Source organism: Prionailurus viverrinus, chromosome D4 (genome assembly GCF_022837055.1).
Source record: "Prionailurus viverrinus isolate Anna chromosome D4, UM_Priviv_1.0, whole genome shotgun sequence".
Lineage (NCBI taxonomy): Eukaryota > Metazoa > Chordata > Mammalia > Carnivora > Felidae > Prionailurus > Prionailurus viverrinus.
In genome coordinates, this window is record NC_062573.1 from 2,222,819 (window position 1) to 2,241,840 (window position 19,022).

The 19,022-nt window shown below is 58.4% G+C and overlaps 1 protein-coding gene and 1 non-coding gene across 4 annotated transcripts in view; both read right to left on the minus strand.

Moving 5' to 3' along the window:
- Positions 1 to 2,656: 2,656 nt before the first annotated feature.
- The window catches only part of LMX1B (LIM homeobox transcription factor 1 beta), an 80,151-nt gene continuing 63,785 nt past the window's right edge, over positions 2,657 to 19,022 (minus strand). The window contains exons 3-8 of one of the 3 annotated variants that reach the window (XM_047830704.1): positions 8,037 to 8,269; positions 5,928 to 6,109; positions 5,666 to 5,743; positions 5,459 to 5,525; positions 3,147 to 3,290; positions 2,657 to 2,814 (exon numbers count right to left, since the gene is read on the minus strand). In XM_047830704.1, the coding sequence (XP_047686660.1) occupies positions 2,657 to 2,814; positions 3,147 to 3,290; positions 5,459 to 5,525; positions 5,666 to 5,743; positions 5,928 to 6,109; positions 8,037 to 8,269 (862 nt within the window). Of the gene's footprint in view, positions 2,815 to 3,125; positions 3,308 to 5,442; positions 5,526 to 5,665; positions 5,744 to 5,927; positions 6,110 to 8,036; positions 8,270 to 19,022 lie in introns of all 3 variants that reach the window. The other 2 variants (XM_047830702.1, XM_047830703.1) reach the window with 2 other exon arrangements.
- Positions 5,132 to 5,204, minus strand: TRNAE-CUC (transfer RNA glutamic acid (anticodon CUC)). The gene has a single exon. It is a non-coding gene; the product is annotated as a tRNA-Glu (tRNA).

Consider the following 19,022-nt stretch of genomic DNA (forward strand, 5'->3'; position numbering starts at 1 on the left):
TAAGGAGCCACTAGTGCACAGTGGGGACAGAGCCGTGGCTGGACTTGGGAGGTTGGGAGGCCCCCAAATGGGAAGAGATGCCCTCCAGGGGCTGGCAAAGTTTCCTAAGACAAGTCATGTCCCTCTGACCTGGAGGCCATTCACCAGAGGAAGAGGACGAGGAACTGACATGGTGCCCCTGCTCCCTCCCCTCTCCCAGCCCAGCTCTTCCAGCTGCAGGGTCAAGGGAGTGGACCAGATGACCGTTCCTGAGGTTCCTTCCAACCAAAAGAGTCTGGGAGAAAAGGACCAGGGCTCCTGGGGGTTGGGGGCAGGGGCCGCCCCAAGTGTCCTCAGCATGATTTGGACCATGTGAGCACAAGAGAAGGAAGAGAGCATCTCTCAAGAAACCAGCATGGCTGTCTTAAGGGACCGCTGGTGGCCCAGGACGAGAGAGGACACAGCTGGACTAAGCTACAGAGAACAGAGGATGGTGGCCAAGGTCCCTGTGGCAGCCTGTGTGGAACGAGGAATGCACGGAACGGCCAGGCTGGCTGCCCAGCCCGAGGGGGGCTGCTGAGAGTCCTGCCCCCACGACAGCTCTGGTGAAAAGCACAGGACACTCCGGAGAAGCTGAGGCCTCCCCACTGGACAGAGGAGCAAAATCACAGGGCAGGTTGGCGAACTTGGAGGATCCCAGAGGGAGTCAGGTGGGGGCCCAAAGGCAGAGAGAGACACCCACCGTTCTATTAGCTCAAAGCCTGGACTGGGCAGATCTCAGGGTGGCGGCCTAGGGCTTGATGTTAGAATTAAAGGCAGGGCTGTGAGCACCTAGCCGAGGACACAGTGGCCACCAGGGGCCAGCGAGGGGGTCACTGAGAACAGGGCCCTCACGTCCTCTTTCGACAGGGTTAGAGCTGAGTGGATCCGGGGTGGGGTGCGGTGTGTGTGGGGGGGGTGCAGATCTGGCTTCCGGCGGGGCGTTTGACAAAACAGGGCTGGAAGCGCACTGGAAAGCATCATCCAAGGACGACTGACCGGTTCACGGCCAATGCCAGATGGGGAGGGGCCCTGAAGGTTCACATGCCTTCGGTAAGAAGCACAGGGCTGACCCCTGACACGGGCAGATGTGCTCAGGAGGGCCAGCAAACGAGTGGTCACAGAGTTGGGGGTGCAGAGAAACTCCACAGGCTGGATTGAATCAAATAAGAAGAAATGCAAGAAGTCAAAAAGTCAAGGTCCTTCACTGGATCTAAATAAGAAATGCCCCCTCCCCCACTTACACACAGAAGAGAGATGTGGCTTAGCTGCCACATGTGTGACGGCCAAGAGATTCAGTTACAGAAGGGAAGGGTGAGTTTCTAGGTTATGTGGCCTAAACTGTGCACTGGATTTTGGGCCACATTAACAGAGGCAGGGTGCCTAAAGCAGGGGAGGTGGCTGGCTGATGTCAGTGGGAAGACTGGGTTATATCTACTCCACCTTTAGAGAGAAAGCTGGAGCCCAGCTGAGGGTACAGTTTTAAGAGGAAGAGCTGGAGAAACTGGAAAAGTCTGGCTTTGAGAAGTGAAGACTCAGGGCTGAAAAAGGCAGAGGCGAAACCAGCTGAAAACAGCTGACTCGGGGCCCGATGAAGTAGCGGGCTCCTTGCCACTGGAGGGATGTGAGGAGAGGCAGAGGGAGCCACACCTCAGATGATGAGCCGAGTGGGTGACTTTTGAAGCTGCTTTCCTGCCTGGAGGTTCTGCCATATGTCCTCCCTGGTTCTGGGGGCTCTGTCTCTGCCCGTGGAGCTGGTCGCGTCTGGGGCCGCCCCGCCAGCTCAGGCAGCACCTATTTAGGCTGAGGCTGGGATACATCTGGGTCTGCATGTTTCAAGCCCCAAACTCCCCTCCCTCCCTCTCCTCCTTCCTTCTCTCCTATTGCTGTCAGAAGGGGGGTCCCCACCCCCGTCTGGCCTCTTTCCCCTTCCTGACACGGCCAGGCTGGCCCACAGAGCGCCTCTGTGTCTCTTGTAGCTTGTCTACATATCTGTGTGCGTATCACACGGGTGTGCCTTCGAGTGTGCGTGTTTGCAGGAGAGGCTCAGTCTACCCTCCCCAGGGACTCCCCCTCAGGGCTGTGCTCAGTGGGCTTGGCACACCTGCCAAGCTCTTCCCCACTTCTGTTCCAGGCTTGGGCTGGGACAGGTGAACCCAGGCTGGCAGGCCTGCCCTTGGAGGTGGGGGAGGTGGGCACCAGCCCAGGGCGCAGGGTCCTACGCTTCTCGCAGGTGACGGGTGCCGCGCGCAGCATCCCTGCCCCGGGGCACGCGCGGGGGCCTTGCCTTGGCCTAGGCCCGGCCTGTGGAGGTTGGCTGGACACAGAGAGGACGTTTAAAAAAATAGAGAGAATTTAAGCTTCCCAAAAAAGAGATGGGTAGGGAGAAGGAGGTGATGGAGGCCGAGGTGGGGCTGGGAGGCGAGTGGCTTTCTGAGACTCTGGGTCCCTGGGGTGACACGGTCTCTGTGGGCAGGATACAGCCCTGCCCAGGCTGCGCCCATCTGCCTGCCCGGCTGGCCCAGGAAAGGGCACCGTATGGCTGTGTGTAGAGTCTATGCGGGCGGTGGGGCTGGCTGCGGCGGCCGCAGGCCCACCCCAGGACCCTGGCCCAAGCGTCCATGCAGCCAGCTGGCTCTCAGGAGGCGAAGTAGGAACTCTGCATGGAGTAGAGCCGGTCGATGGGGTTCCCCACGCGGGCCTGCAGGGAGCCCACGTCCGAGGAGCCCAAGAAGCAGTCGCTGAGGCTGGTTAAGGAGGTATCGCTGTCGATGTCATGGAAGATGGAGTCGTTCCCTGAGGGTAGAGGGGGCGTCAGGAGCCAGTGCAGGCTGGGGCTCCTGGGGGCCCTGTTGGCCCTGCAGGCTGTGTGGCCAGCGGTGAGGAGGGACAGTATGGCCTGTGGCGGCAGCGCGGGACCAGAGGTGCTGAGGGCCATGGGTGGGGTCGCGAGGGCGCCCCTGGCGTCAGGAGGAGGCAGGTGGGCTGTGTTGGCAGGGCCTGCCCGGGCCCGGGGGTGGGAGGTGGCTGTCATGGCCCCAGGCCTGCCAGGTCAGGCAGCGGGCGGGGGGCGGTGCTGGGGCGGGCAGGGGCTGGGGGCGGCTTACCATAGGGGTTCATGTGGTCACCTGGCATTTGGGGCGGCGTGAGGCCCTGCTGGAAGGGGTCGCTGCTGCCGTAGGGGCTCTGCTCCATGGCCACGATCTGCTGTTGTGGGGGGGCCAGCGGCGTGTAGGAGGCCATCATGCCCTCCATGCGACTCGACAGGACCTCTGGGGACAGAGCACACCTTCACCGACCAGCCCCGTCCACCTGATCCTGGAGGTCCCCCCACCGCGGGAGCCCTCACAGATGTACCTTGGGAGTTCCCACGGACCTCCCTCCCACACGATCCCCCAGTCCAGGGTGCCCACACCGTCCCTCTGACCTCCTCCAGATTTCCCCAGGCTGCTTATGGCCTTCCAGAGCCCGTGAGCCCAGGTATCTGACCCCTGGCCCCTTCCCCAGACACACACTGTAGTTCCTCTTCAAAAATCAGTTTATCGAAAGCCACAGACCTCCCCATCCCACCTCCTCCCTTCCTCCAGTGGCCTTGCCCTCCAGGAGCTCACCACCTGGCAGAGACAGACATTAAGCAGCCAGTAATCATTCAACGTGTGGGTGCAATGAGCTCCCCGCATCTGGGGGCATTAAGGTGGGGCCCATGCCCGGGCCAAAGAGCTTCAGGGAAGGCTTCCTGGAGGAAGCCTACCTCCATATGACTTAAAGAACCAGCAGGGGTCCAACCATGCCAGGTCGAAGGGCAGCAAAGGCAGGGAGGGGAGAAACTGCTGGGTCAGAGCAGGGAGCCTGGTGCACAGGGCTCCACTGTTGAGAACGAGAGAAGGCCAGGGGTGGGGAGGAAGATGGTTCCTTCGGGGGCCCAAGCTGAGCGTGGGTTCTCCCTGAGGCTCTAGGAAGTCAGGGGAGGGTCTCGGCCAGGGAGGGGCAGGCTGGAGGCCGGAGGCAGAGACCACTGAGGAAGCGGAGGGAGGGTCTGGGGTCCCTGTAAGGTGAATGTAGGAATGACAACCCCTGGGAGGGGCATGAGGGACACGGGACAAGGAAACCACTGCCCTACTTGGCAACCGAGCCGATGCAGCAAATGGAGGACAGGAAGGGTCAGAGGTGACTCCCGGTTACTGGCGTGGCCACCGGGTACGGAGTGGTGCCATTTGCTGAGATGGGGTGGGGAGGAGGAGGGGGTGTTGTGCGGATGGGGTAGCAGGGTGCTGTGTGGAGTACAGTATGGGCTGTGATGAGCTCAAGGCGGACTGTGGAACATTCCCGGGGAGGCTACATCTCAGGGGCAGCTGGGAACACTGAAAGGTGTGACATAGCTCAGGAGGTGGCTGGGAGACCAGAGACAGTGGCTATAGCCCCAGGAGGCCAGGCTGTCTTGGGAAAGGCGGCAGAGGAGGCAGAGGAATAACGGGGCTCCAAGGCTGAGATGCAGCCGGGGACGCTGGCCTGGCCCCGAGTCCTGAGTAGGAGGGGCTGCCCACTAGTGCCCTAGCATCTGCCCTGGAATCCCAGTCTCACCTGGGAACAGGCAGCTCTAGGGCCGCGACTCTACTAGGGCAGTCCCAGGAAGATCTCCGTGCCCTCCCTTCAAGGCTCTGTGTCCCCATGGGGCTTGGGAGGCCAGCCCCGGCCCAAGAAATGGACATGGCATTTTGGCAAAGCCCGGCGTTCAGGGGCCTGGCCACTGCCCTCAAACTGGCTCCTCGTCACTCAGCAGGAGCCCACCCCCAACTCCTCAATGGCTTGCGGAAGCTCTCTGGAGATTTCTCCGGAGACTTCTGCTAAATTGTAGCATGGGCAGTGGGGTGTATGGTCATGTTAAAGGGGCCGGCTTTGCCCCTTACGAACTGAGAGAACCCAGCAAGTCCCTTGGTCTCGCTGAGCATCGGCGAGCATCGCCGTGACAATGCCCTTCCCCTCGCGGGTCTGTGGGAGTGAAGTGAGGCAGAGCGTGGCCAGCGGTGAGAAGGGTGCCTGGCACAGCGTGAAGGTGAGAGATGGTTGCAGATTTGTGGCTGTTTTTTTGTTTGTTTTTTTTAAGTAAGCTCTATGCCCAACGTGGGGCTTGAACTCGCGACCCTGAGATTGAGAGTCACGTGCTCTACCAACTGAGCCAGCCAGGCGTCTCAGATGGCTGCAGTTTTGACTTTGAAAATTCTGCCACCCCTGTGGGCCGCCCACCCTGCCATCCCTCCTCCTGCATCCTGCCCGTGGTCCCCACCGCCTCTCTTGATCTCACCAGGTTCCAAGGTAGCAGTTCCCTGAGCCCTGATCAACCACCCCCCCCCCCCGCCCCCGGAAGGTGTCGGCTGGGGGGCTGGGGGGATCTCATTACCAAAGGCTGAGCCTGGGCCCCAGCGCCCTGGCCCCGGCTCACCTTGGCCCAGCCGCTGGGAGTTCTGCTGTTCCTGCTGCTGCTGGTGCCGCCGTGCCAACTTCTTCATCTGCGGGGGACACAGGTCGTGCCAGTCCCTGCCCCCCTGCCCCCCCTCCCCCGTTCATTCCCAGCACCTCCCATCAGGACCCTGTCTTCTGCCCGCACCCCTGCTCCATCCCTGCCCAGCGTGGGTAAGCGGCCTCTCACCTTGGCTCTTTGGTTCTGAAACCAGACCTGGACCACACGCACGCTGAGGCCCGTCTCCGCCGCCAGAGTCTCTCGGACCTGCCCGGATGGACGGACACAGATCAGGCCAGGGGTGGGGGTGGGGCGCATGGGGCTTGGGGGAACTGTGGGTTGGCGGGGAGGTTCAGGGAGGTCCCCGTCCCCAGCAAGAGCGGTAGGGGCATTGTCTGGGAGGGCAGCGGGTGTGGGGTGTCAGCCCCGCCCCACCCCGGGGGCCCCTCACCTTTCGGCAGGGCTTGGAGGACACCTCAAAGGAGGCCTTGAAGGCTCTTCGCTGCTGCGTGGTGAGGATGGTCCGGGGTCGCTTGGGCCTCCGGGGGTCCTTCCCGTCGTCCCCACTGCCCTTGCTCTGGCTGCCCTGCCCCTTGGCTGGCTTCATGTCTCCATCCTCGTCCTCACTCTTCACTGTGGCGGACATACCCGGCCCATCAGCTTTGTACAAGGGTCTCAGCCTTGTCCCCATAGGCAATCTGTTGCCTGGCGGGATCCCATTACTTCCAGCCAACACCCGCCAGGGCTGGCTTCAGGGACTCCGGAGACCCCAGCCCAGCGCGTCAGCCTTAGAGAAAACTCGTTCCCACTGCCCTCGCCCAAGGCCAGCGGGCCCCAGGACCCAGGGAGAAAACTCTGGGGAACCTTCTTCCTTGAAGCTTCTAGGGACTAAGAAATGTCAGGTGATGACATACCCCAGACATTCTCACACAGGAGTATTCATGACCACAGAATACATACTCCCCCCCCCCCACCATGGAGTTACACACTCAACCACCTGCATATGTGCACGCACACTGGCACGTGGGCCCACAGAGACCTAGGCGCACGCAACTCGAAGACATATTCATTCACACACACACACACACACACACACACACACACACACACACAGGTGCATGCTCATAGGTGGACACATACAGGCATGCACACACCTGAACAGGCACACATGCACACACACACGCAGAAGCACGTGTATTCACCCAGAGACACACCCACACCCACCATGCAATGCACACGTGGCCCCTTCCATGCCCCAGAGTTGTGGGCCTCGGAGATGCCAGCCCGGATGGACACCACGTGCTTCCTGCTGCCCCTGAGTCTGAACTGGCCTCCTTTTCCCAGGCCCATCTTCCTCAGAGCATGAGCCCCTGTGGAGGGGGTGGATCTCTTCCCTCCAAGAGCCCCTCCCAGGCCTGATAGGAATGGGTCCATGGCACCCGGTCAGTGTCTGCTCTGCCATGAGTCCAGACAGCCTCCACGGTGCCCTGCCCATGGGTGGACAGGGGGACAGACAGATAGGGGGCTCACTACTTCCTCCAAGGGCCCCCACAGTAACAAAGCTCTTCGAGATGGGCAGGTCTTGTGACCGTGGGCTCTAGGTTACTCTAGGTTGCCCCGGCTCAGCAGACCAGGGTATCTCCTCTCTGCGCCCTCTGTTCCAGTCCTCCCCCACTACCCTGGAATGACACGGCACCAGCCTTCTCCCTGGCTTTTCCCTTCCAAGCCTCATTCCTCCTTTCCCGTACCTGCCCTTCTGCCAGGAGGGCTCTAAGCTGGCACAGTCCTTTTGGAGGCTGGAACGGAGTAGAGGGGTGCCTTCATCCTGGGAAACAGGGTCTTTCCCTGCACCCCCGAGGGCCCCCACCCGGCTGGGAAATGACAGCTCAGGCTGCTGCTCCCCACTGATGAAGGACGCACCAGATCCCTGCCTCTCGGCCACCACCAGCCTGCAGGCCTGGTGCTGGCAGAGACGCCTGTGGTGCTGTGCCATGGCGGGGGCCACGGCAAGGACAAGAGAGGGTGAGGGCGGCGGGCCGGAGAGCAGGGTATGTGCGTGTGTGTGCAGGTGTGTAAACCACAATACAGTGAGCAGGTGGATAAACGGGTGTGTGGCCACACGCAGAGCTGCTCAGTGTGCGTGTGATGTGCGTGCTGGGTCATGCGTGCGCATGTATGCGTGTTTAAGTGGACGTGCACGTGTGTGTTCCTGAGTGCGGGCTTGTGCGTGTGTGGGCGTCTAAGCACATGTGTCCATGTATATATACTCCTGGGCCTGGATATCCACACATGCATTTTATGTGCTTGTGTGTGTGTGTGTGTGTGTGTGTGTGTGTGTGTGTGGTCATACGCACATACACCGGTGCACAACACACGTGGTAGTGTCCATATGTGCATCCGTGCGCCCGGGGACGTGCACACACATTAGTGGCAGGTAACGGCATGCGGTCACGTCAGTGCCACGTGCACCGGATGTGGGTGCACCGTCTGTGTAGTTCAGGTCCTTTGCCGGCAGGGGCCCCTCCCTGCCGCCTGCCCCCCAGCTCCAGCCGCGGCTCACCGGAGTCGGACTCGTCGGGGCTCACGGAGCTGAGCAGGTCCTTCTCCTTCTCGTAGTCACCCTTGCACAGCAGCTGGCCCTCCTTGAGCACAAACTCGTCGCCTTTGCGGAGCTGCCGCTCACACACACAGCAGCAGAAGCAGCCCAGGTGGTACACACACTCCAGTGCCCGCATCACAAACTCCGTGGGGGCGATCTTCTCCATGCAGCCGCTGCACTTGGCTGCGAAGAGCCTGCAGGGGTACAATGTGGGCGCATTGGCTAGGCTCGGGGGTCCCTCCCGGAGGCCACTGCCCATCCAGGGCTGGCCTCTCCCTCCTGCCACCCTGGCCTTCCACCCCAGGCAGGAGAGGCCCACCCTGGGCACAGACCCAGACAGCGGGAGGCCCTGCAGCCCTCCTCCACTGGCTCCCAGGGCCCTGGTGGCCCCAGGGTGGGCGCTGGGCATCCTGCCCAGAGATGCGCTCCCTAGGTGTGTCAGCTCAGGGTCTTTCCTGCTCAGAGACACAGTGGCCACTAGAGGGCAGAGCACAAGGTCGGCCTCAACCTTCTCCGAGAGCCAGGTGGTTCCTGCCCTGAAAAGGGCAGGCTGGTCTACCCTCACCCCAGAACCTGCTCCACTTCCTCCTTGCTTGCCCCTCTCTCCCACATCCAAGCAATCCTTGGCCTCGTCCAACTCACCACCCAAGTGAGGCCCCTCCTCTCCTGCCTGAGCAGCTGCCCTAGTCCCCATCCTGGGCTCCTGGCCCCTCTGACCCTTCAAACTCACCCCCCAGGATGAGAGCCAGAGGGAGCTGTCTGCAACACACATCTGCTCATGCTGTTTCCCTGCTCCACGCTCTTCCATGACTCCTGGTGCCTCAAGGCCCTTTACATCCTGCCTCTCCTCTGTCTTTGCTCCCCCAGGCCATGGCCCCGTGCAACAGCCTGCAGTTTCTCCAGGCCACCTTCACACTGGCCTTTCAACATGTTCTTTCTCTGCCCCTCAGCTGAGCTGACACCTGCTTATGCCTCATTTCAGCTTAAGTATCTTTATCACACGCAGAAATTCACTGAGCATGTACAGTGTGCCAGCCGCTGTTCTCAGCACTCTGTAGGCAGAAATGCATTTAATCTTTGCAACAACGCTGTGAGACAGGAGCGAACACGGATCCCATCTTAGTGATAGGGAAACTGAGGTGCCGAGAGGCGGAGTCACTTGCTCAGGGTCACATGGTAATAAGTGATGGGGCCGACTCAGAGCCTGGGCCTGATCCAGCCCCTCCACGACGAAGCGGACCCAGCTTCCATCTCTGGAGACAAAGCCAGGCGGGGGTCTCCATGCCTCCAGCCAGCATGGGCAGAAAGGTCTGAGCAGCACGGCCCCTCCCCTGCCCTCACCTACTGACCGCTCCTCCCGGCTCCCCCCTCCCCGTCACGTGCCCTGCTCTGTGGGAACTCAGCCTCAACAACACTTTGATGGAAAAATTTATGAAGAATCAAATTATTGCTGCTGGGAGGGAATTAAAACCATTTTTCATTCCCCACGTCCCTGGGCCACGTCTGCGGGCGCCACCCTGGGAGCGCTGTGCACATCCCATCCCTCTTTATGGCCCGCCATCACAGGCACGGATTACAGCTGCAATTCTCTACTAATCGGTTCTGGAACAGAAACGGCCATAAATGCAAGGCACTCGGCCTGCCTCCCTTCCCGGGGCTGCCATCAGCACCGCCCACGACGAGCGAGTGGGGCGCGGTGGACGGGGCCAATCCGAGGTCTGCCTGCTGCCCTGGCACTGGCCAGGGCACTCAAATTGGGGGCATCCCCAGCAACCCTGTGCCACCCGCCTCTGTGCTACTGAGCGGGCTCCTACTCATCCTGCAGTGCCCAACTCCAAGGCCACCTCCTCTGGGAAGCCTTCTTTGATGTCCCCGTCAGGGAAAGCAGCCTCCTATGTGCTCACCTGAGATCCCCTCAGGCCTCGGTTCCCTCTACTGTGAAATAGAGATGTCAACAGGACCTCCCTCAAAGGGCTGTTGTCAGGAGTCAATGATACTGAGCATGTAACTTGGTAAATGAATATCACATCACAGCGACTGCACATGTCAGCTTCCAACTCTTATAGGGGTTCCAAAGGCAGGACCTGGCTCTACAGGATCCTCAAGGAGGGCTCGGTGAGTGTTTGCAAAGCAGGTGAGTGAAGGCTTGGGGTGGGCTGAGGCTCAGGCCAGGCTGTCAGCTGCAGGCAGCTGGGGCCCCACTAGCCCACATAGTACGTGGCTTTGCAAGGGGAACATGACCTGGATTTCAGCTCCGGTTTGGCTCTTTGGCTGGATTCCTTTGTTCAGGGTACAACCTACCCAACTGTCCATGGCAGCCTCAAACAGAGGCCCCTAGTAATCTGGCTGGGTGTCCAGCTCTGCCAAGGTGCTGGGGAAGGAGCCACGTTTCCACAACTTGATGCTCTGACGTGGAGGATGCTTCTGCCCTGCCCCCCTCACCGTCCCTCTGTCCCCTCCCCACACTTCGACCTCCTGATCTAGGTGCCATGCTAAGTTCTGCAGCCTGGCCCCAGTGGCCTATGAGCAGACAGGCACCGGCTGCATCTCTGTGCCGGCATGGCAGGGCCGGGGTCCCAGGCCAGGGTCGGCACACCTTGGGCGTCTCCCAGACGGGAGGCCCTCTTAGGTAGGGGAGGAGGGCAGCAGGAGAGGTGACCCGCATTTGCAGGCACTGCCACCATGCAAGCTGCATTCAGAACATCCGTGCTAATGCCTTGGCAGCAGGGGGTCGATTGCTACTTTCTCCAAACTCATCAACACAATCTATTATTAATACTTCTCCAAAGGCTCAGTGCCGCCATTACGGAGGCAGCGCCAGCCACTCGGGGCATCATCTGTTATCTAGATTGCAAAAACTCGGGATATAAAACAAACTGCGCACACTTTATAAACGGAATGTGCCATCCTTTTGGTCTCCAAGCATCTCTCCACCCAATAAAACATCAGGGGGGGATGCATGAAATACTCGCTCCCAATTATGGGGCTGCCTTTGTCTACGGGAGCCGGAGTGAGCGCTACGAACGCATGTGTGGGAGGGGTTGGGGGCACCAGCGGGGTCCCCTCCTCTCTGTGAGCCTCCCTCCTGCCCTCGACCCCTCCCGTCATGAAGGGCCGGTGGAACGGGCCATTGAGAAGCAGTCCCAGCCACAGGCCGGTGGCAGTGGCATTGGATGGACTTGGTTTCAACGCTCAGTTCCACCACTTCCTGGCTAGTGACTGCACAAGTAATTTCTGCTCTCTGAGCCTCAGTTTACTGATCTGTATAATGGGCTCAACAACACTGCCCGCTTCTCCATGTGAAGATGCAGCGAGTTTTCAGTGTAAAAGCCGTGAACATGGAGAGGTCAGTGAGCTGAGCAGGCCTTTTGAGGCCAGGAGTGGGCCTCTCTAGGAAGGCCGCACAGAGGCTGTAAATACCGACAGAGATAGAGTTGCTCTGGCTGAGAAGCTCTGAGCCTTCCTGCCCCACAGGGGCCCTGAAGCCTGATGCAGAAGAAAGGCCCTGCTAGCACCCAAGGCACTAGATCTGGTCATGATCTCAATCCCGACTCAGCCACTCACCGTCTCTGTGACCTGGGGCAAGTCTGGGTCTGTGTCCTCACCTGCAAGACGGGGATAATAGTTCTCACTCCCCAGAACTGTGCAGGGGGGTTCCAGATGGGTGTACTTCTGTTACCACACTTGGGCCAACAGGCTAGCATGGGGCAGGCATGGGGTGTGAGGGGATGGTGGCGGTGCCATGGAGAGGCTCTGAAGCTCTGGTTCCACCTGTGGCTTCCCCTCCACCTGTCTGGCCCTCTTGGTGCCGATCCCCTGGCCCAGGCTCCTCCCCCAGTCTAGGAGCTCCAAATCCAGAGAGCACCTTTATGACCACACCACAGACACACAGGCTCACTGGCAACCCACAAACCCACTGGCCACGTAAACTGCCAATCCTTTCCCCCTGCTGTCCCTAGTGTCTAGAACACCATTCCTCCCACTCGCAACCTCTGACAACCCAACACCTGTGTATTCTGAAGGATTTAGCTTAGATAGCCCTTCCTCCAGGAAGCCCCCCTTCATCTCTCCAGTCTCAGATATCCACCTCACTGAGTTGCTCATCCTCACACGCCCTCCCCATTGTAGTATTTATCCTGAGGACTCCACTTGATCAGTTTCCCGGTCCACTTTCCCCAGGATCACCTGTCTTCCGGGCTGAGCACAAGGCCCCGTGCTCTAAGGCGAGCAACAAATGTTTGTGGAATGAACACTGAACCAACCAATACAGTCTGGTCCTGCCTGTGAGGTAGGGCAACTTGGTCCCCAGCCCCAACCCAGTCCGATGGGGGCACCCACCACCTGCCCTGGGAAGACAGTGTTTGTGCTGGGGGGCAGGGAGGGCACTGCTGGGGCGGGCAGCCCAGGGTTCTACCCTGGCTCCGTAACTTTTTCCCAGTGTGAATTTGATCAAGACATTTAACCTCTCTGAGCCTCAGTTTCTTCATTGAAGAAACGGGAATGGTGGTACCTACCTACAGGGTTGTGAGAAGGCCCTATTGCACGTAAAGCCCTTGGCCCTATGCCAGCATGAAGAAGGCACCCCACAGAACTGCCATCTGCCTTTCTCTTGTTCCTTATTGTCCTTATTGTCGCCCTCACCGGGTCTCCGCCACTCCTGGGAGCAGCTTTCCTGACACCAGGTTTACAGGTCCCAACCAAACCTCCCTGTCATGACCACCCTGGGTTCTGGGTCCTTCTAGCTTCTGTCTGGCCTGAGCTGGACAGAGCACTCCCGGCTCAGTTCTCTGTGTGCCTGTCTCACCAATGTGAATGAACTCAATTACCATCACCTGCATCACCTCATTAAGTCCTTGAAGAACCCTAAAAGGAAGACACTGTTTCCATTCCCATTTTACAGAAGAGCACACGAAAGTGCAGAGGGCAGGTTCAAGGTCACATGAGTCACAAGGTCACAAGCACCACCATATACTCCCTCCATGCTTTGTGCATTCAAGCATACTCAAGTGCATTCAAGTGCATTCTGCCCATCATTCACCCTTGTCCTTTGCTGGGGGTGCCATTCCCATGTCTGTCTGTCCTCAGGGCTCTGAACGCCCCAAGTTCTTACTACTCAGCATTGGCCCAGCACCCAGCAGGTGCGGCTGAGTGGGTTTCTCTTAAACCAAACGGAACATCTCCCCGTCACAAACACATCCTCCCTCCGCCAGGATCATCTGTGATTTCAGAATAAGAAATTCCCTTTTTAGGGACGTCCTTCCCTTGAAGAGTCCCTGGCTATGGGAACACATCTCCATCTCCTCTGAGTTTTTATTGGTTTATTTGTTTAACGCTCAATTTATTAAATTCATGAAGCTAATAAAACTCTGAAAACCAATTTTTTTCTCGAGCATTTAAACATGGATTACAAATCTGATTAATTAATTTCTCTTAAGCCACTGACAACTGCAGAGAGGCAATGCAGTATATCTGATTCTTTTACCTCCAATAAAACTGGCTTCCTAACGTCCTGGGGACCCTCCAGCCTCTCCTTGCAGGTTTTCAGCCCCAGGTCTCAGACTCCAGAAGCATGTGCATTAGGCTTGGAATCTTGGCTCTGTCACTTCCCAGCACAGGAACCACACACAAGCCTCTTCTCTCTGAGCCTCAGTGGCCCCATCTGTTCAATGGGGATAATGGCTGGGCACCGTGAGGCAGGCACCTCATCATTTCTTCAAGACTTCTGGCATCTGCTCACCACCCTCGAGGAATGGAGGCCCCTCTGTCTCCTCCTCACTATTCTGCCATTCCCATTACCCCACCGCTGCATTCTACAGTTTATGCAGCCCCTCACTGGGTCCTCAGTCTCAGAGTGCCCAACAATTTCAGGGTAAGTCCAAAGGCCTCATCATGGCACTCAAGGCCCTACTCCAATCCCCGTCACACCTGGCTTCAGATCCTCTACTCCAGCTGTCAGGGTTCTCGTTGCTCCCTGAAAACAACAAGTCCTTCCTGCCTCCTTAACACTTAAAATTCCATCTGCCCCCAAAGCCTGTCTTCTTTCTGCCTTTTGCTTCTTGTTGAACTTCTCTTCATCCTTCAAGACCCAATTCCAGGCTGGAAGACCCATCCTTCCTCTGTGAAGCCTTCCCTGAGACCCAGATGTTTGTGTGTCTGAAGCCCTCACTGACCCAGAAATCAGACACTGGGTCTAATTCACATGCACCCATCCCACACTGGGTTCTGGCATTGAGGACGTGACTAGGGAGTGTTTGTTGAATGAATGAATAACCTTATGAGAAATGAAATGGGCAGCGCAGGTAGGACATGAGAACATTGGATACTCTGCTTCCAGAAGTTTGAGAATGCCACCAGATAGCGAGACAAGTGAACACACTGCTCTCGTCCCATGACCCCCTATACAGCCCGGAGTCCAAAATCCGAACTTCTATGTTGGTTAAGTTTTTTACACACCTCCTGTTGGGCTGGAGTCCAACTGTGTCCTCGTCCCTAGTATACAGGGAAAGCCCTGGAGTGGGAGGGCCATGCCAATATTAAATGACTCCCCTGACCATAAGTGGCCGGGCAAGGCCTGGACACCTAGCTCAAGGTGGGCCATTCCATTCTCTGTCCCACGTCCCTATCTCCTGCTCACCAAGAGCTTTCTGGCTGCCCCCCTGGGCTTAGAGGTGCACTTCCCACATCTCAGGCACCAGCTAAGCGGCCCTGGGCCACTCTTCATCCCTTTTTTGAGATTCAGTTTCCTCTTCTGTGAAAAGGGGGTATTGATCCTTCCCTCACCCGGTGATTGAGAATCGGTGAGTTTTAACCTGTGTGAGGGGGTCTAGCCCAGTGCCTGGCACAGAGGGCATCTTGGCAAGTGTGCCTCTCACTCCTTCCCCAGTCGGAGTCTCACGATGGTGCTGGGACACGGGCTCTGGAACCTTCTCTTCCTCACCTCCAATTTCATCACGAAGCCCTCAATCACATCATTGGGTCTGTGCTCTCCCCATCTGTCTGTGCCTCTGAGGTGTATAGGCTTCTGTCAGATCCTTACCGAGGGCCACACTGGGGACCAGGCAGATTTGGGCCTGGTTTGCTTTAGGGTCTCTCCAGGCCCAAATCCCACAGTGCCTGGAAACTCTCCCTCCATGGGGAGGGAACCATAGCCCTCTGGCCCACTGGCTATACCTTCTCACGTTCACCCAGCAAACACCCAGGGAGGCTAACTTTGAAGCTCTGAGCTCTCAAGCTCATGCAAGATGCTTGAGGAAAGAGGCCAAATCTGGTCCCATGGGGGCTGACACAGCATGACAAGTGCCTTGACAGGGTACACGTGGCAAGCTGGGGGGCACAGAAAGTCATGATGGTTAACCTGGAAGAGGTCTGAGGACTTTCTGGAAAAGCTGGCATGACACACTGGTTCTGAAGGCAGAAGGAATAGTCTGAAGAGTCTGAATCCCAGCTCTGTCACTTACTGTCTGACCTTGGGGCAAGGACCACGGTCCCCACCTTACAGGCAATCACTAGGATGTGTTGAGCCTCTAGGTGCCACAGGTCCTTCAGAGGCTCGTGGGGAGGATCCCAGGATGGAGTGGTTGCAGAGCGCTTAGGGCAGGCTCGTCTACAGTAAGCGTTCCAATAGGGGGCCGACATCATTATTGCTCTAGGGCTGTGATGTCTATGATGATGCCTGTTAAGAGATGAGCTGGAGTTCAGGGGGGAGTGCCCAGGGGACAGGACCCTAGACACCCTTGGGGGCCCAGCTGCGGCCGCCAGAGTTCGCCTGTCACTTGGAGGAGCCGATGGGGTGAGAGCAGGCAGAGGGAGCCGCCTGGCCTCCTCCCTCCCGACTCGTTGACATCTCCCCCACGTGCCTGCCGCGTCCTTATCATTCCGGGCGTAGCTGTTTTTTATTTTGAGACAAAAAGGGGCCTGTTGATGGGGATCCAACTCAAACCAGCTGCAAACATCTGCTTTGATGCGGCGGCGGCGGCGGGCCAGGCGGGCGGCGGGAGCCGCAGGCAGGGGCCCCGGTGCGCGCGTCAATCACGCGGCTGGAATGCGCGGCGTGGCCGGGCGCTCGGACCGACGGCCGCCGGAGCGCGGGCCTCGCAGGGCCTCTCCGTAGCCTCGCCGCGCCGGGGCCGGGCCTGCAGTGAGGGCTGCCCCGGAGCTTCCTGCGGGCGCGCAGACCCAGCTGTGCCGGCCGCCGGCTCTGAGGCCCTTTGATCCGGGCCTCGGGCACTGTCGGGAGCACACCCCCTCCCCCGCCCCCCTCCCTGGCCGGGGCTGGAGGTCACGGGCCAGGGGCAGGGAGGGACGCGGGCCCAGCCGGGAGCCCCCAGGTACCATCCAGGGGCCAGCCTGGCCAGGCAGACACACATTCGGTGAGTGCACACACATTTATGTAGTGCCTACTGTGTGCCAGGGACTGTCTAGAGGCTGGAGATAGAGAAGTGAGCCAAATGCACTGTCCTTCCCACCCCCATCCCCACTCCCAGCTTCCATTCTAATGGGTGAGGGGACAGGCAACAGATAAACCCGTAGCACTCAGAGTGTAATAACTGGTGACAATATGATGAAGAAAAATGAGCGGGGCGCGCAAAGAGGATGGCCAGGGCTTTTAGGAAGGACAGTCAGAGGCCTTGCTGAGATACCTGGGCCGGGATGGGGGTGGGGGGAGTTTCGCAACAGAGGAAACAGCAGATGCAAAGGCCCTGAGGCTGAGTGTATCAGGTGTTGGAGAAGTGACAAGAAGGCCCTCACGGCTAAAGCAGGTGAGTGACAGGAATGGGAGGGGCGGGGGGGGGGGGCACTAAGATGTGTGGGTAGAAGCAGGGGGCATATCTTATGGGCCTTTGACTTTGTGGGAGGGTTCTGAGCAGAGGGGGTATGAGATCTGGCTGACATTTGAACCAGATTCCTCAGGCAGCTGTGTGGAGGAGGGGGTGGGAGCAGGGGGATGAGTTGGGAGGTTATCTCAATAATCTGGGCAAGAGATATTGTCTGCTCAGACCCAGGGAGGTGCTGAGAAGCAGTCCGACGTGGGATGCGTTTTGCAGGTAGACAGGGACACCAGAGGATGGGCAGAGAAAGGATGGACACATGACCTGGGGGCCTGTACAATGGGGAAGGATGGAGTTGCCATTAAATGAAATGGAGACGGAGACCAGGTGGAGGAGGGGAGAATGAGGAGGGTAGTTCCGGACACATTGTGTGTGAGCTGCCTTCTAACAGCCACGCGGATGCATCTAGGGGGCAGCTGCATATATGAGTCTGGAGTGCAGAGAGAGGCCCCGGCTGGAGATACTGTTTGAGAGTTGCCAAGACAGACAGACAGACAGACAGACACACACACACACACACACACACACACTCCTAAGAGTCAGTTGCTGTGTGCACACGGCTTGGCATCTGATAACTGGCCTCACCTTTGGGGCTATGACCCCTGCAGTGGGTACAAGCAAGACCTAGCCTCTGCCTCAGGAGGCTATTGTCCATCGGGGGTACTGGAGCTTCTCTGGGGATCAGACCTCTCCTAGTGACTTCAGGGAGAGACAACGTTGCCGGGCAGGGCAGGTGGAAGGCAGGGCATCATCCCATCCCTCTGGCCATCCTTCCACATGCCCCTTCCTGCCCTGTAGCCTGGGCCAACAGTAGTCAGAGGGTCTGTGGGCTCCAGGCCAGGCCCCAAGCTAAGGGCTTTACCTGTGTTACTTTTACTAACCTTTGAGTTGAAGGAGTTGAAGCTCCTCCCTCTTTTTGCTGCCCTTCACTGATGAATTCAATTCACTGATGATTCTCTTCATCATTCTTCCACCTAACATTCGTTGAGCACCTACTATGAGCCAGGCCCTGTGCTGAGCTCACAGTAGGAGGCTTCTCCTCCCACTGGCTCATCAGACCCCTCTGAGCTGATCTCGGGTTCCCTTCACCGAGTCAACGGCTCCTGGGTGCCAAACCCAGGAGTCATAGTCACTGTTATTACTTACTAAAATGTACTATTTCCTACATGCCAGGCCCTGTGCCTTATTTGCACTGACCCATCCCCCATTAGACCCCTTACAGGCAGGCGCTGCCACTCTCTTTCCACAAAGGAGGAAAGTGGTGCTCAGAGAGGGTAACACAGCCGCTCAGCATCAGAGCTGGGATCGAAGCTGGGCAGTGGGGCTCAGGGCTCTTGCTCATTCTCCCTGCATCATTGCATGGCTTCCTGGACCTCCCTGTGCTTGAGTCCCTATCCTGCCTCAGCCTCCACCTCCCTGCCCACCACTCGGAATGGCTGTGCACTTGCTCCGTTAGCTCAGAGCTGCTGGGCCCATGACCTGGGCTGGGAGGTTACAGAGGCCAGGGGCTCACATGCAGGCGGAAGAGGAGAGACTACACCACGGGACGCAGAGGCCTTTGGATTTCTCTCTGGGGTCCCGAGTGGTCAGAATAGACCAGGCCCACAGCCATGTACCCAGCCATGTACCCATGTACCCAGGGCTGCCAGATCCAGGGCAGGGCCTGATGGAAGTGCAACACTGAGGGAGTGGTGGGGGTGGAGAGAGGGAGGGGGCAGGGCTGGAGTCATGGAAGGCTTCCTGGAGGAAGTGGCAATAAGGAATGCAAAGGATCGAAAGGGAGAAGTGGTCAGGCTGGGTTGGGAACAGCAGTGTGCCTGATTCCAGAGTCTGAACTCTGCCCCCTAAACAGGGGCAGAGAAGCAGGGAGACAATTCTGCAAAGGAGAGGTTGAAAAAAAGCAAAGGTATGAAGAAAATAGAGGCCATTTCCAGGGTTAAGGAGACAGTGGGTCAGCCATGTTGGAACTGAGAAGGGTCAGGCTGCTAGCCTTAAACGTTGGGCTAAAGAGAACAGGTCAGGTTTCTTTTGTTCCCACTTACTCATCCATCCATCCACCCACTCACTCACATAGTCACTCAGCCTGCTATCCATCCATCTACCCAAGCATCCATCCATC